Raw genomic sequence first — 13,243 nt, 5'->3', positions numbered from 1 at the left:
TAATTAGCATATGTGTGTGTGTGTGTGTGTGTGTGTGTGTAGAGAGAGAGAGAGATTGTATGCAAACAAGTTCGGATCAATGTTTGATAAAAATCTAGACATAAGAGAAAAATTAATACATAGAGGGAAGTATTGGTGCTAGATTGCATTTTTATTGAGAAGGATCAATTGAAAAATGGGGAGAGAGAGAGAGAGAGAGAGAGAGAGAGAGAGAGAGAGAGAGAGAGAGAGAGAGAGAGAGAGAGAGAGAGAGAGAACCATCTAGATAGAGTTTTAAGTAAGATGGGTGTATAAGTGTAAGTAGAAGCAACTAGTTATGGATGAAAAGATGTAAACAAAAACAATTGATTTTTATGACACTTTTAGTGCTATAAGACCAACTGGTCAAGGTAATGACTCTCTCAAAAGAGACTTTAACAAGTTATTAAATCTGCATTTTTTTAAAGAGCTTTCAAACATCTAATGTTCAATGTTTTTCATTCTATGTAAAAACTTATGAATAAAGTATGTGTATATAGGATTAAATCTAAAAGAAGAATGAGAAATTTAGATCTGAATGATTAGATCTAAAAGAATTTTACCCTTAAAGAGTGTGTGGGGCTGAGGCAATTTAGGTCACAAGATCTATATAATTGATGAGAATAATCAACTAAGTAGTAGGAGGGGCATACATTGATTGTGCTAAATATATAAGGACCATGGTAGTTAGTTCAAGGATAAGTTAGTAGAAGATGAAAAATGGGAGATCAAAGAGTTGCCTTCCCATTGGGACATGAGAAAGTATAAGAAGCTTTAAGTAGAAAAATATCTATTATTGCATGTTGAACATAATGGGATCTTGGACAAAATAGGTTGTCCATCCATTCCCCAAGTTGGGGTGAACCAATGCAATGGCTAGGGATGGCTTTTAGGCTTTTTAGATGAGCTAAATCAAACCCAAGTGGGGGGTTATATAAGTTGAAAAATATGATAGAATTTAACTAAAAGCAAGTTTCATTCAGCTTCCCATGTAAAAATGTAAGCAAATTAGAACAAGTCCTTTGTTTATTAACTTTATCAGTCACATTTTATTTGTCATAGACTTATAGCTTTATTAGTTTTACGAGTCACATTTTATTTGTCATAGAATTGAAAAAATTTCACTTAAAATATGGCAAGTTCTGATTGTTCTGATTGCATGCTCCTCATTTTCTTCCAACCTCCTTCTCTTTTAATGTTTGAGTGACAAACTACCTACACAAAATCATCCATGCCGTTGCTCCTCCATGTAAGCACCAAGTTTAGTATCGTCTCTTGTACTCCTAGTGGTTTTAGCTATAACCAAACATGATCATAATTCTTTCCTTGATTAGGGTGTGGTGTTTTGATAAATCCCAATGCTTAAGGGATACCTTTTAGATTAGATGGAAGTCATAAGAAAGTAAAAGCATGAAGTTAGATGCAACAACTTCTCTTGGGTGATATGGTATTTTAGGAAGATTCTTTTATGCTCCATAGTCATGGGATGGTGGTAACCAAATTGGGTAGAAGGGGGATGCATACCTTAACACTAGTTCTGTAATTGGACACTAAAGTGTCCTGAGGACACTAAAGTGTCCTGAAAGTTAGCATTTTTCTTGAATTTTTGTGGGCAATCTATTAAGAGTTTTGAAATGCTTAACATCCACAGATGTTCCTCAAGACCCAAAAAAAAATTGAGATTTTTTAAATTTCACTTTTCTTAGCTTTTGCAAGGCAATATTTTAATTTTCTTAGACGCATGCTGATAAAACGCATGATTTTTGCTGTTTTCAAAATAGTAGTAATTTGTACATAACTTTTAGAAGAGACATAGTTTGATCATGAAACTTGGCTTGATGGAAAGCCCATGATGTAAACTAAATCTTGGAATCATCAAACGATAATTATTGGATAAATTTTTGACTCGCTAATATTGAAATGATGTTTTTTATACAGGTGGAGCATGAATTTTTCTCCTTCCATATGCAAGCTAATAATGTAAAACTTGAGGTGCACCCATGTTATATAGGGTAAATACTACTTTGTTTTGAATTTTCCAAAACTTTAGAGCCACTTTTTGGGCCTCTTCTCATACATGGCCTTTTGCGCAACCTGTTTTTAATACGTAAAATGTCTAATTATGAGCCTAATTTTGATTTTCATCAAAGGGGAAAGCTGTGTAAGTGTATTATTTGTTGTAACTATAGGTGTAGACTACTTGTGCAAGCATAGTTATGATTAGTTTTTGAAAAAAGATGATCAAATTTTGTATTTTTGTTTTTTACAGTTTTTTTAGAACTAGGCGATAAGAACCTACTTAAGTGGAGGCTAAGTTAGTGTCATACACATCAAATTATGGCTTATTTATCTCATCTCAAGCATGAAAACCAATAATCAACATTCTCATTGATAGGGCTACAATTTTTTTTAGTGGCGTGATTGAATTTTGATAATACGTGTTACTTTTGCTGATTTTATACAACTTTTTTGGAAAAAATTCTAGGAAAGGAAAATGATTTTTTTGGTGAACTTCTACCTCCTTGGACTGATGTATGCTATCAAAATATCTTGGGAAAAATGCTATTGATATCATTGGATTTTTTTTTTGAGAGAATGATGCTTGCATATTTGGAAAAATCCTGAAAAATCCTGAAAAAATGTTCATTTTCAAGACATATGCTACTTTGTTGCTTATGTACTTCCAAATAAAAAGGCATTTTATATGTTTAGCATTTTTTACATAAGCGTAGGGTTATGTTCTACATGCCCAATGAAGCATTTTGGTTTTTAAAGCCTACATTAGGAGTTTGATTTTTTTTTGCAACCCCCAAAAAAGGACACTCAAGTGTCCTGTTTTGGTACCAAACTAGTGTTAATGCAACTAGTGAGATTGTGTTTTGTAGTTATTATAATTGGGGTAGTTGTATGCTGATTGTTTTCTTGCACATTTGTGGGGTTCATGCAAGCTGTCATTTCATGTATAAATAATGGGATTCATGCAACCTTTAGTCATTAAATGTTTGGTTTCTTATGTGTGTAAGGTGCATGTAATTCCTCATGCCCAAATTAAGCCTTATGGGGGACCTTGAGGTATTGTTCATGCAACCTTTAGTCATTAAATGTTTGGTTTCTTATGTTTGTAAGGTGCATGTAATTACTCATGCCCAAATTAAGCCTTATGGGGGACCTTGAGGTATTGTTCATCAATCATTTTGAAGGTAAATTACTACAACACAAGGTCCTCCCAAACATGCAAACAATATGAGAGCATTAGAAATTATGCCAAAAAAAAAAACTTCTATGGATTAGACTTAGAAGAGGAGGATTGAGAGAGAAAAACTTAGGAGTAACATAAGGTACAATATGTAATAGCTAAATGTGCCTTAGTCTCCTAATTAAGAGCACGTGGTTAAAGTTTTTGGCACATTCCTACCTTAATGTCTTTACTAAAAAAAGAGGTGTAGGATCTACAACATAGAGCCAACTACTCCAAATTTTTTAATGAGCAAGACCTTATAGAAAATTGCAATAACCCCCTTAATGTCCAAATGTTTGGAGGCTAAAATATGCACGAGATTAAGTTTCCGCCATAGAAATATTAATTCTTATGTTTAACAAACTCTTAATATTTGTACATGTAAATGAGAAGTTCTTTTAGTAGTATAAAGATCGCTTAAATTTTTTATTAAGGTAATGGCCATACTATGTGTTTATGAAATAATTGATCACCTAAACTCAATAGTTTCCCTTTACAATATCTAAATTCTTCCCATTATTGCTACAAATTAGTGTCCAATTATTCATCCCCCTTCACCATTGAAAAACCCCATATTAATAATCCACAGACATGTGTGTCCATCCAAGACCAGTATTCACAAAAGAAATCCCAAGAAGCACATCTAAAGCACTACAAATCATGTACACCATATGACACTGGCATCCATAGGAACATAGAAGGGTTTAGCACTCACCACCCAATCGTAGGCTTCAAATCATACGCAATGGTGGTAAGCCACCCTCAACCTAAAGACCAACACAACCTTAGCAAGCATGCACCCTCAAGGCATGCACATCCCATACCATGCACCCTAAATCAAATTTTCACTGGTACACTTAACCAACGGGATAACCACACATTGTGTCTCTTGGGAGAGGCTCCTGTCCTAAGGTAGGGTTCCACAAATAACTTCCATACAAATGAGCCATAATCCCAACTATATATAGCCTAATAACTAGTTCACACTACTATACAAGAACTGTGTCTAGTCGGTCTCTATCCTCGTTATGTCCATGCACAAGACATAACAACGATAGCCTTATATAGCCTCACAATATTCATTGGTTTAAAACTCTTCTAAGGACTGAAAATGATAAATTTTGCTATAAATTTGAAAGATCTTCATGATTTTTTGTTTGAAACATCTCTTGAATAACTTAAAACATGAAAGACAAAGTTTGAAACATTGCAATGCTTGATTGAAAACGAAGCAAATTCAAATGTAATGCTAGATTAAAATAAAAGGAAATTCACATGCAACAAAAGCTGGAAAATTCTTGTAAAGCTCTATGAGTTATAGCTGAAAAACAAATAGAGAAATGAATAAGATACATTGAGCATTAAGGTGCATACAATTGTTTACATGGCGTAGACATGATCCAGAGTTATAGCTACAAGGTCTTCAACCATACCATGATTCTCTTTCTCTCAACCCTACAAACTCTAGGTAGCATTTTGTGGCTTTCTATTCCCCATATAATTACACCCCCATATTTGAATATTTCTATGATTTAGACGTTATGATCGATCTAAGTTATGTAATTGCATTCTCCTTTTTTAATGAAATTGAGATTGCATTTAATAGCACTCCTATAGATTGACAATATCAGTCATTTCATGTTCACTTGGTGAACTTAAGAAGAAACCTGCACTCATTCAAACAGTTCATTATTTTACTTTAAATGTTTTTAATCTCCCCTCCATTTCACTTTTAATTATAGGTGATTCCACCTAAAAGACTTCAGTGGGGCTAACTTTATTCAATTGATGGTAATGATTCAATCAAGGGTTAAATCTGTTTAACCAATAATACAAATAATATACAAAAACAAGTTGATAAAACATGAATTAGCCAGTCATCAATAAGTTGAAAATGGGTCTATAATTATACAATCATCAAAATTATGTGCAAAAACCATGGATAACATTTCTCCAATGGGGCGTGGCCAATGAGAGATGCCACAAACTTGACCTTTCATTGAGGAAGCTACCACCTTCAAGGAACCCCTCATGCTATAGCACAAGTTCACTAAGGCAAAATAGGTGGGACAACCTTACGAAAACTTTTATTTCATTTTTTATTTCAATAGTTCTACATCATTTACTTGAATAATGTTTTGTTTATATGTGTAGCAAAAGGAGCTTAGAAGAGCCCTTCCTCATAGGTGGAGATTATTTGGAAATGCTTTCAAAGTGGTAGAAGACATATTTTAGAACCATTTTCATATTTGTGGCTAATATCAAAACACACAAAAGATGCGAATTCAAAGGTTTATGTGTGTTATCTAACTAGGGAGGTTACTACATGACACTGTTTGTGGGAGGTCTATTATGCTAAACTAATTTTATCTCTATCTCTACACAAATTCCATTTCATATTACATTGACTTAGTGCACACATAAATCACATGGTAGAAGGGTTAGGCTTGCCTAATTTTCTTCCAGATATGAACCATGTTTCCACGTATATAAAACAATATTGAGAATTAGATATCCACTTGTGAATTTACAAGGCTACTATAATTCAATTCTTGAGGTGTAACCATTTATGTGGCACTTTAGTAGTTAAACTTGGAGTTGTTTTTAAAATTATTTTCAATATAGCAAGTGTGGTGTGGGTGCAGGTTCAAGGCTACCTATGAATGTGATCAATCACATTCATTTTTGCCGTGAAAAATAAGTTGTAGTTAGCTTTAATTCCAAGGCAAAAATAAATTTCCCATAATTATGAACTTTAGAGTACTATCACTAAAAACGATTGGTGCAAAAAAGCGCCACTAACAATAGAGAATGAATTTTGTTTAATTAGCCTCATAGCAAAATTGTATCAACTTTAGCTATGTTGATGATAAGTGCATTATGACCTTTATTTACCACATGAAATCACAAAGTTGAAACAAAAATGAAGATTTTAAAGCCATGGGGATTGTATTCTATCTTTATTGTACACAAAGAGTTAGATGATGATTATATGTTTAAGAATAATGAAAATGATTACTAGAGAACACTCCTCCCCCCTTCCCTAAGGAAACATTTAATGCTTCTTGTGAATTTGTAAAATAAACGAAATAAAAACAAACTATGGTAGAGAACACTGCTCCCCCCTTCCCTAAGGAAACATTTAATGCTTCTTGTGAATTTGTAAAATAAACGAAATAAAAACAAACTATGGTAGTAAAGCTCTACCCTTATTTTTATTGTTTGAAAAAAGAAACATGCTTACACACATGTTGACTAGGAGAATAATATTATTAGATTAAGTTTGTAGATGCAACGATATCATGGCTCACTTTAATTCACATTTGTGCACTTAGAAGAGTAATCACAATGTTGGCATGTGACTAAGAAATTGAAAGTGCTCATAGAATGTAATAAAGCTTAGTCAAAATGTCAAAGTTGTAAATCTTCAATTTGAAGTTCATGTTAAAGTTGATTTTTCAATCAATTTCAAAAACTATTATGGTGACATGAATGAGTGCTTTATTTGACACTTTATGCCATGCTTGTAGTACCCATCACCTAATCTTACTTTTTAATTTATACTTAAAAATCATAAAATAACTATTAGAGATTGTTTAAAGGCGTGCTTGTTTTGAAAAACTAATAAAAACTAGTCTGTCAGTCTATAAAGAGAGATAATTATTATCATTTCGAGAGTTGTCACCTGTGTCTTTGAGAGTGACTTTTTGAAAAAAAATTGATGGTATGATTAAGACTATATAAGGGTTCCTTGTTGACTTCTTGACTCACCTACATTTACTTATCCCTCTTACTTCAAAACTCATCATGAAAGTGAAATACTTAACAATAGTTGTGACAATGCTACATCTTGTGGGTAATGCTATGTATTCTACATATCATAATAAATGTTTCTTTTCTTAACCTTTTAAGAAAAAGTGAAAAAATTTCACTTCATATGTGTAGACAACCATAACACTCTTACACTATTTTGAAGAAACACCTAAATATATCACTTTAAAAGGCGTGCTTGGAAATTTTCCATTGGATATAGATAAGGAGGCCTTTAAGAAGAAACAAATGGATTCAACTACCCACGTTCTCTCTTTGAAGAGAATGAGTAAATGGTACTTAGTATTTGCACCATGTAGTCACTAGTATCAAACTTTTCAATTTCAACTAGCACACCCCCTAGTTTACAGACCTATTCGTATTCATTTAAAAACCTATGTGATCCCCTTGGTTGTAAAGGCATGTTATCCTTAAATGTGTTTAGCACAACCCTTAGTTTCTCAACAAGCTATTCCTATTCATTAAAGAACCTTTATGATCCCCTTGCTAGGTGAGTTACGTGCTTATTATAAAAATATGATGTCACGAACACTCTTCAAGCTTATTCTAAGGCATTTTGCATCACATGCTTGGTAGCTTATACAAACCTACAAGATAAATTTAAGTGTAGACCCCGCTAGACACCACTCAAACTAAAGAAAGGGTAGTGGTTGACATGACAAGTTATCAACATCATTGTGTATATGATAACCTTGAACATAGAAAGTGGGCCTTGGAGAGACTTTTGTCATAGTGCCTTGGAGAGACTTTTGTCATAGTGCCAAAACATTTTGTATTCAAAGGGTTTTATATACCTTTGCCTCATATCCCCAAGATTGTGTCTTTACATATACCTTTGCCTCATTTTGTATCAAAGGGTTTTATATACCTTTGCCTCATATCCCCAAGATTGTGTCTTTATAAAAATAAAATAGAAGTTGACATTTGTGCACAAATGTGCACCCCACCAATTGCTTGTGCTTGTACGTACCTACACACAGACACCCCCACCCACAAAGAGAGAGAGAGAGAGAGAGAGAGAGAGAGAGAGAGAGAGAGAGAGAGATTTTAAATTGGGGTTTGTCAATGATACCTTTGAATTTTGTTTACCACCTATGATTCGTCAAAGATTAGCCAACAATTTTATATAGTTTGGGTATTCACCTTTCCAATCAAAACATTGAATATTGAGCACTTTATCAGAGAAAATTATGCCACGCTTTGGAAATGTTCTTATTCCCATTGATAAATAGGGTCACCATAATAGAGATATGAACATGTTTTCACTTGAGAAATAACTCACAAGAGGTGTAAAAATGAATGACCTAATAAGGATTTCAAGAAGAATAAACATGGGCTACTTTTAGTTGCCTCCATAGATAACATGAGGCATTTTGTATATTAGTTTCACAAGTCTCCAAATGAAAAAGAAAGAAGAAATTTGGTTAGAAGTTGCTCAATCACCCACATACCTAAAGGAGAGAATAGGCTAGTTGACAATGTCTTCAAGTTGAGCCCTTGTACATCTATCGAAGTATCCTTGGAAATGAATCACTAATGTGCCCCCAAATGTGCATTCATGTTTTCAAACCTTGGAAATGAATCGCTAATGTCTTCAAGTTGAGCCCTTGTACATCTATCGAAGTATCGTTGTTGGAAATGAATCGCTAATGTGCCCCCAAAATGTGCATTCATGTTTTCAAACCTGGCTAGCATTGGCTTCATATTGGGTGCTAGCCAAGCTACTCAAGTAAGTGAAGTACTTCATGCAAGTCGGTAAGTTTGTGTATTGAAAATTTTGGAGCTGTGAAACAAAGAAACAATAGTGAGTTTGGGTTGATAAGGAGTTTCAAAGAATACAAATTGGATAATATGATCTTATGAGGATCTATTCTCATGATTGGCCACACTAGTTGCCAAATCTTGCGATCAAATTGTATGGTGTGCAGATTTGGCCATGTAAGGATTGGCCCTTAAGGCGGCTTGGTTGCGTGTGATTTGGCTATGGTGACTAGAAGAAGGTGAGTATGAACCACTTCACTCGAGCTTAAAAATTGGTAACGCTTAACAATCGGGATTGTTTGTGCCCTTCAAGACACATGTTTCATGGCAAGGGGCTAGAGCATGGGCACTTGGAAGCTCCCATAGCTTAGATGGCCATTCTCACATTGAAAAACACCATCAGTGGCGCTTTGGTGGTTTGTGAACCAAATTAGAATATAAAACAATTAATGTGGAACAAATAAATGAAAAAGTTGCTCAAGCATTGAGATGGAAATTGCCACCTTAGCAATAATACCAGTGGTATTTTGAACAATAGTAGATGGGAGGGCCGTGGAGATGTACCACCACCCTCTTACTCTGCTGGGCCACCAATGGAATTTTTGGAAGCCATGACAAATCCAACCAAATAAACACATCACATTGAAAATGTGGACAAGATTACAAATCCAACCAGCTTTTGCATTTAGCAAATTTTACTCCCAGAGAACATGACAATGTGTATTTGCATGAGAGTCCTCTACACTACTGGAACGACACTGGAACTCTGCAAAGTGATGGAGGGTTGCACGATCTCGTGATGGTGATGAACACATGGACGACTGTGTTCTCCTTCTTCGTTAACTAGGGCGGACATTGTAGCATTCACTAGGTTGGCGGTGCACACTTCCGCCAAGTGATGCGGCAACAAGAATATTCTCACTATGTCACTGAAATGTGGACGTGGTGTCAAAGGGTAGCATTGTCATGTGCCTTTAAAGGCTGTGGGAACATGCGGCACGATGGATGGCAGCACACACGGCACGTACAAATGCACCCTTTCGAGGAAAAAAAGGCTGTGGGAAAAACTGCTTAGTGGGGCTCAAAAAAGAAAGGTGTGAAAGAGGGTTCAACCGTTCAAGCCTCAAGGGGCAACCTCGGTTGGAAGGCAAAATGGAAAAGCTAGAGCTAAAGGACACACACATAATTGTCATAAATAAGTATGGGTGGGATTTTAGTCAACGGGCAGCCGCCAGCTGCCAGAGAGCGGCGCTGCGGCAGGGCCGTCCGATCTGGACCGATGATCGGACGGCAGCAAGCGGTGAACGGGGCCTGGGGTTTGACCGGCACATTAATCTGCGAGCCCGCGAGGTTGACCCGGATCTCAAGCGTTGTTAAAATAATCAAAAGTTAACTCGTAAAATCCGAATTGTTGACCAGTGCCACTTTTCTTGGTTTTCTCTCTCTTCGGGGAACGTTGCCCTTTGTTCTCTCTCTTCGGGAAACGGTTGTTTTGGGAACTTTGCGACGTGGTATCATAGTATTCTCTCTCTTCGGGAACCGAGGCTTCTGGATCTTCTCTCTCTTGTTCCAAGCCCCACTTATTTGCGTTGTGGGTTCTTCTCTCTTGGGCTTGTTGAAAGCATCGCCGTTTACCTTGCCTTCTATAACCTTCTGAATCCTTGAGTAACCATTTCATCTTTCATCTTTCATCTTAAGAAGTCACAAGCTGAAGCGCCCACTTCTTAACACCTCTCTCTCTCTCTCTCTCTCTCTCTCTCTCTCTCACACACACACACCCACACACCCACACGCACACATACACACTCTGTACTTGTTGGGCCTCTTGCAAACCCTCCCCTCACTGCCTGTGCCAGAGCTTGTTTTTGGGCATAGCTATGGCGATGGAAATGCTGGACTACCACAGCTTTGCAAAGATGGAGAGAGATATAGATGTGCAGGAGGCTGCATCAGCAGGGCTGGAAAGCATGCAGCACCTAATACATCTGCTGTCACAGCAACATCGCCCAGGAGCAGAGGAGTGCTCATCCATGGCTGATGCCACCATTTCCAAGTTCAAGAAGGTGGTTTCTCTGCTTGGAAGATCAGGCCATGCCCGGTTCCGCCGTGGCCCTCAGTCTGCATCTGCCTCCAAAGCCAGCAGCTTCTCTGATACCCTCATGGAAGCTCCAGCCAGCTGCTCTTCTGATGGGGCTGTTGATTCCAGCCATGGTGAATCTAGTGGTTGCAATACATTGTTCCGTCCGCAGCCCACCGCCGCTATCCCTTTCCAAACTGTGAAGCAATTATCCCCTCCCAGCACCTCCTCTCTCAGCAATGGCTCCCCTGAAGCCCACAATGTCTCTCCAAACACTGCGTTCTCGCCTGTTCTGGCCTCATCACATCAGCATCCCAACACTAAGCCAAAGTCAGATGTATCCATAGTGGGTGCATTATGTAACCCCCAACTAGTGTATGGCAACTCGTCACAGAGCATGTTTGCCAATGGTGTACCTGCATCCCCTCTCTATGCCTCTGTCTCACCCTGTGTGCCTCCCACTCAAGCTCAACCTCACATCCCCCCTCCTCAGAGCAACTCTAATAGTCCTGGTGTCCTTACCACGCCTGCCCTCTACCGCCCAGAGGCCTCCATGTTCACGTTGTCTCCCCAGCAGTTCTTCTTTCAGAGTCCCAACATTCTCACCTCCAACGGGTCCTTTGAGAAAGGCCCCAAGCCCCACTGCCAGCAGCCCTCCTCCTTCCAGACTCAACATTCCCATCCAGAAGTGTCCAGACAGAAGCGGGAACCCTCCATCAGCTGTACCCCTCCCCTCTCCACCACCACTAACTCTTTCATGTCATCTCTTACTATGGATGGTAGTGTGGCAAACAATAAGCAGTCGGTATTTCAGCATGCTTTTGGGTCTGTAGGAGGTGGGCGCCCACCAATGTCTGCAGCTAAGAAGAAGTGCTCGGGAAAGTTGGAAGATGCTGGAGGCAAGTGCAATAGCTCTGGGAAATGCCATTGCTCGAAACGCAGGTCTGTGTCTTTGCTTGCATATGATTAATACTGCTCTCTATTTGGGGTTTTGATATATTCGCTTAATTCTCGGTGTCCTTTGGCCATGCTAACAACATGGCACCATGCAAAATGCATATGTGGTGTGCATGAGCCCATCTGCAGATCTGATTTCAGAGAGCCCAACTGTGCTGCATTGCTTAGTGATGCTTGTGGATTGTTGCAGGAAATCAAAGAACAAGACCGTAATGAGGGTGCCTGCTATCAGTTTGAAGATGTCAGATATACCAGTTGATGAATACTCATGGAGGAAGTATGGACAGAAGCCAATCAAGGGCTCTCCTCACCCCAGGTACTACCCCAGTGTCCATGGGTATGCCATGTAGTTGTGGTCTTCATGTGCATCAAGTGGAGTTCTTAAAGATTTTGTTTCACAGTTGTCCTTGATGTGCATCCGATTGAGTTACTGAAGTGTTTTTGTTGATGCAGAGGATACTACAAATGTAGCAGTGTACGGGGATGCCCTGCTAGAAAACACGTGGAACGAGCCGTCGATGATGCAAGCATGCTAATCATCACCTACGAAGGAGAGCACAATCATTCACAGATCATAACTGAGGGTATGAGCTTGATGGTTCATGAATGAGGACTATCCATCATAATCCTACAGAGCTTACCCACAGGCGAGGGCTTGGATTTTCTCCTGTGAACCTATGTGATCTGGCTGCTGGAGTTGGATACCTTATCAATGATGTCAAGTTAGCTTTCCCCCACTCAGCTAGTGGAGACACATGGTGCTTCAAAGATCATCATGCAGAGTGAGTGGAACCATGTTCGGGGTTTTTAACTTTTTTGAGCTTGGATCCCCCAATCACAGGGTTGATGCTGTACATTGGGTGTGCTGATGAGAGAAACTACTATGTATGTATCAAGGGCCAAAGTATAATACAGCAATCTTCTTAGAATTTCTGAATCTTGTGTTACGCCCGACATGTACTCAAGAGTTGTGTGTGAAGGTTACAAGGCATGAGTAGTATGTATGTTGATACATGTGGACTTGCCATGCTGAAGTGCACTGGCATTCCACAAGGTGCAATAATACTTTTGAGAGTTTCAGTGTGAACTGTTTAGTGAATTTGTTGACTTGATAGCTAGGAGTTATGAGGCTTATGACTCATGATCCATGGGATGAGCAGTCACTCATGGGATGGTCAGTCATGAGGGTCATAATAACTCGTGGCTGGCCAAGTCATGAAGGTGATGAGCAGTTACCCATGGGATGGTCAGTCATGAGGGTCATAATAACTCATGGCTGGCCAAGTCATGAAAGTGATGAATGACCCACGGGATGGTCCATCAGGACTCCTGGGATCCTCCTGCCCATGAAAAAGTTTTTT

The 13,243-nt window shown here is 38.3% G+C and overlaps 1 protein-coding gene across 1 annotated transcript; it reads left to right on the top strand.

The window, feature by feature from the left end:
• Positions 1 to 10,453: 10,453 nt before the first annotated feature.
• Positions 10,454 to 12,815, top strand: LOC147607969 (putative WRKY transcription factor 11). Its single transcript, XM_086789700.1, has 3 exons — positions 10,454 to 11,867; positions 12,073 to 12,198; positions 12,336 to 12,815. The coding sequence occupies exons 1-3, from the start codon at positions 10,726 to 10,728 to the stop codon at positions 12,490 to 12,492; spliced, it is 1,425 nt and encodes a 474-aa protein (XP_086645826.1). The 5' UTR covers positions 10,454 to 10,725; the 3' UTR covers positions 12,493 to 12,815.
• Positions 12,816 to 13,243: the final 428 nt, after the last annotated feature.

This window comes from Cibotium barometz, chromosome 54 (assembly GCF_041138505.1).
Source record: "Cibotium barometz isolate CiBa-2024 chromosome 54, ASM4113850v1, whole genome shotgun sequence".
Taxonomy (NCBI): domain Eukaryota; kingdom Viridiplantae; phylum Streptophyta; class Polypodiopsida; order Cyatheales; family Cibotiaceae; genus Cibotium; species Cibotium barometz.
Note: the sequence above shows the minus strand (reverse complement) of the source record. Positions and strands in the feature narration are given on the sequence as shown.

Excerpts from the sequence above, each read along its gene's own strand:
- LOC147607969 (XM_086789700.1), top strand. The coding sequence starts at position 10,726 with ATGGCGATGGAAATGCTGGACTACCACAGCTTTGCAAAGATGGAGAGA. Across the intron at positions 11,868-12,072 it reads TGCCATTGCTCGAAACGCAG|GAAATCAAAGAACAAGACCG; the intron begins GTCTGTGTCTTT and ends GGATTGTTGCAG. Across the intron at positions 12,199-12,335 it reads AAGGGCTCTCCTCACCCCAG|AGGATACTACAAATGTAGCA; the intron begins GTACTACCCCAG and ends TTGTTGATGCAG.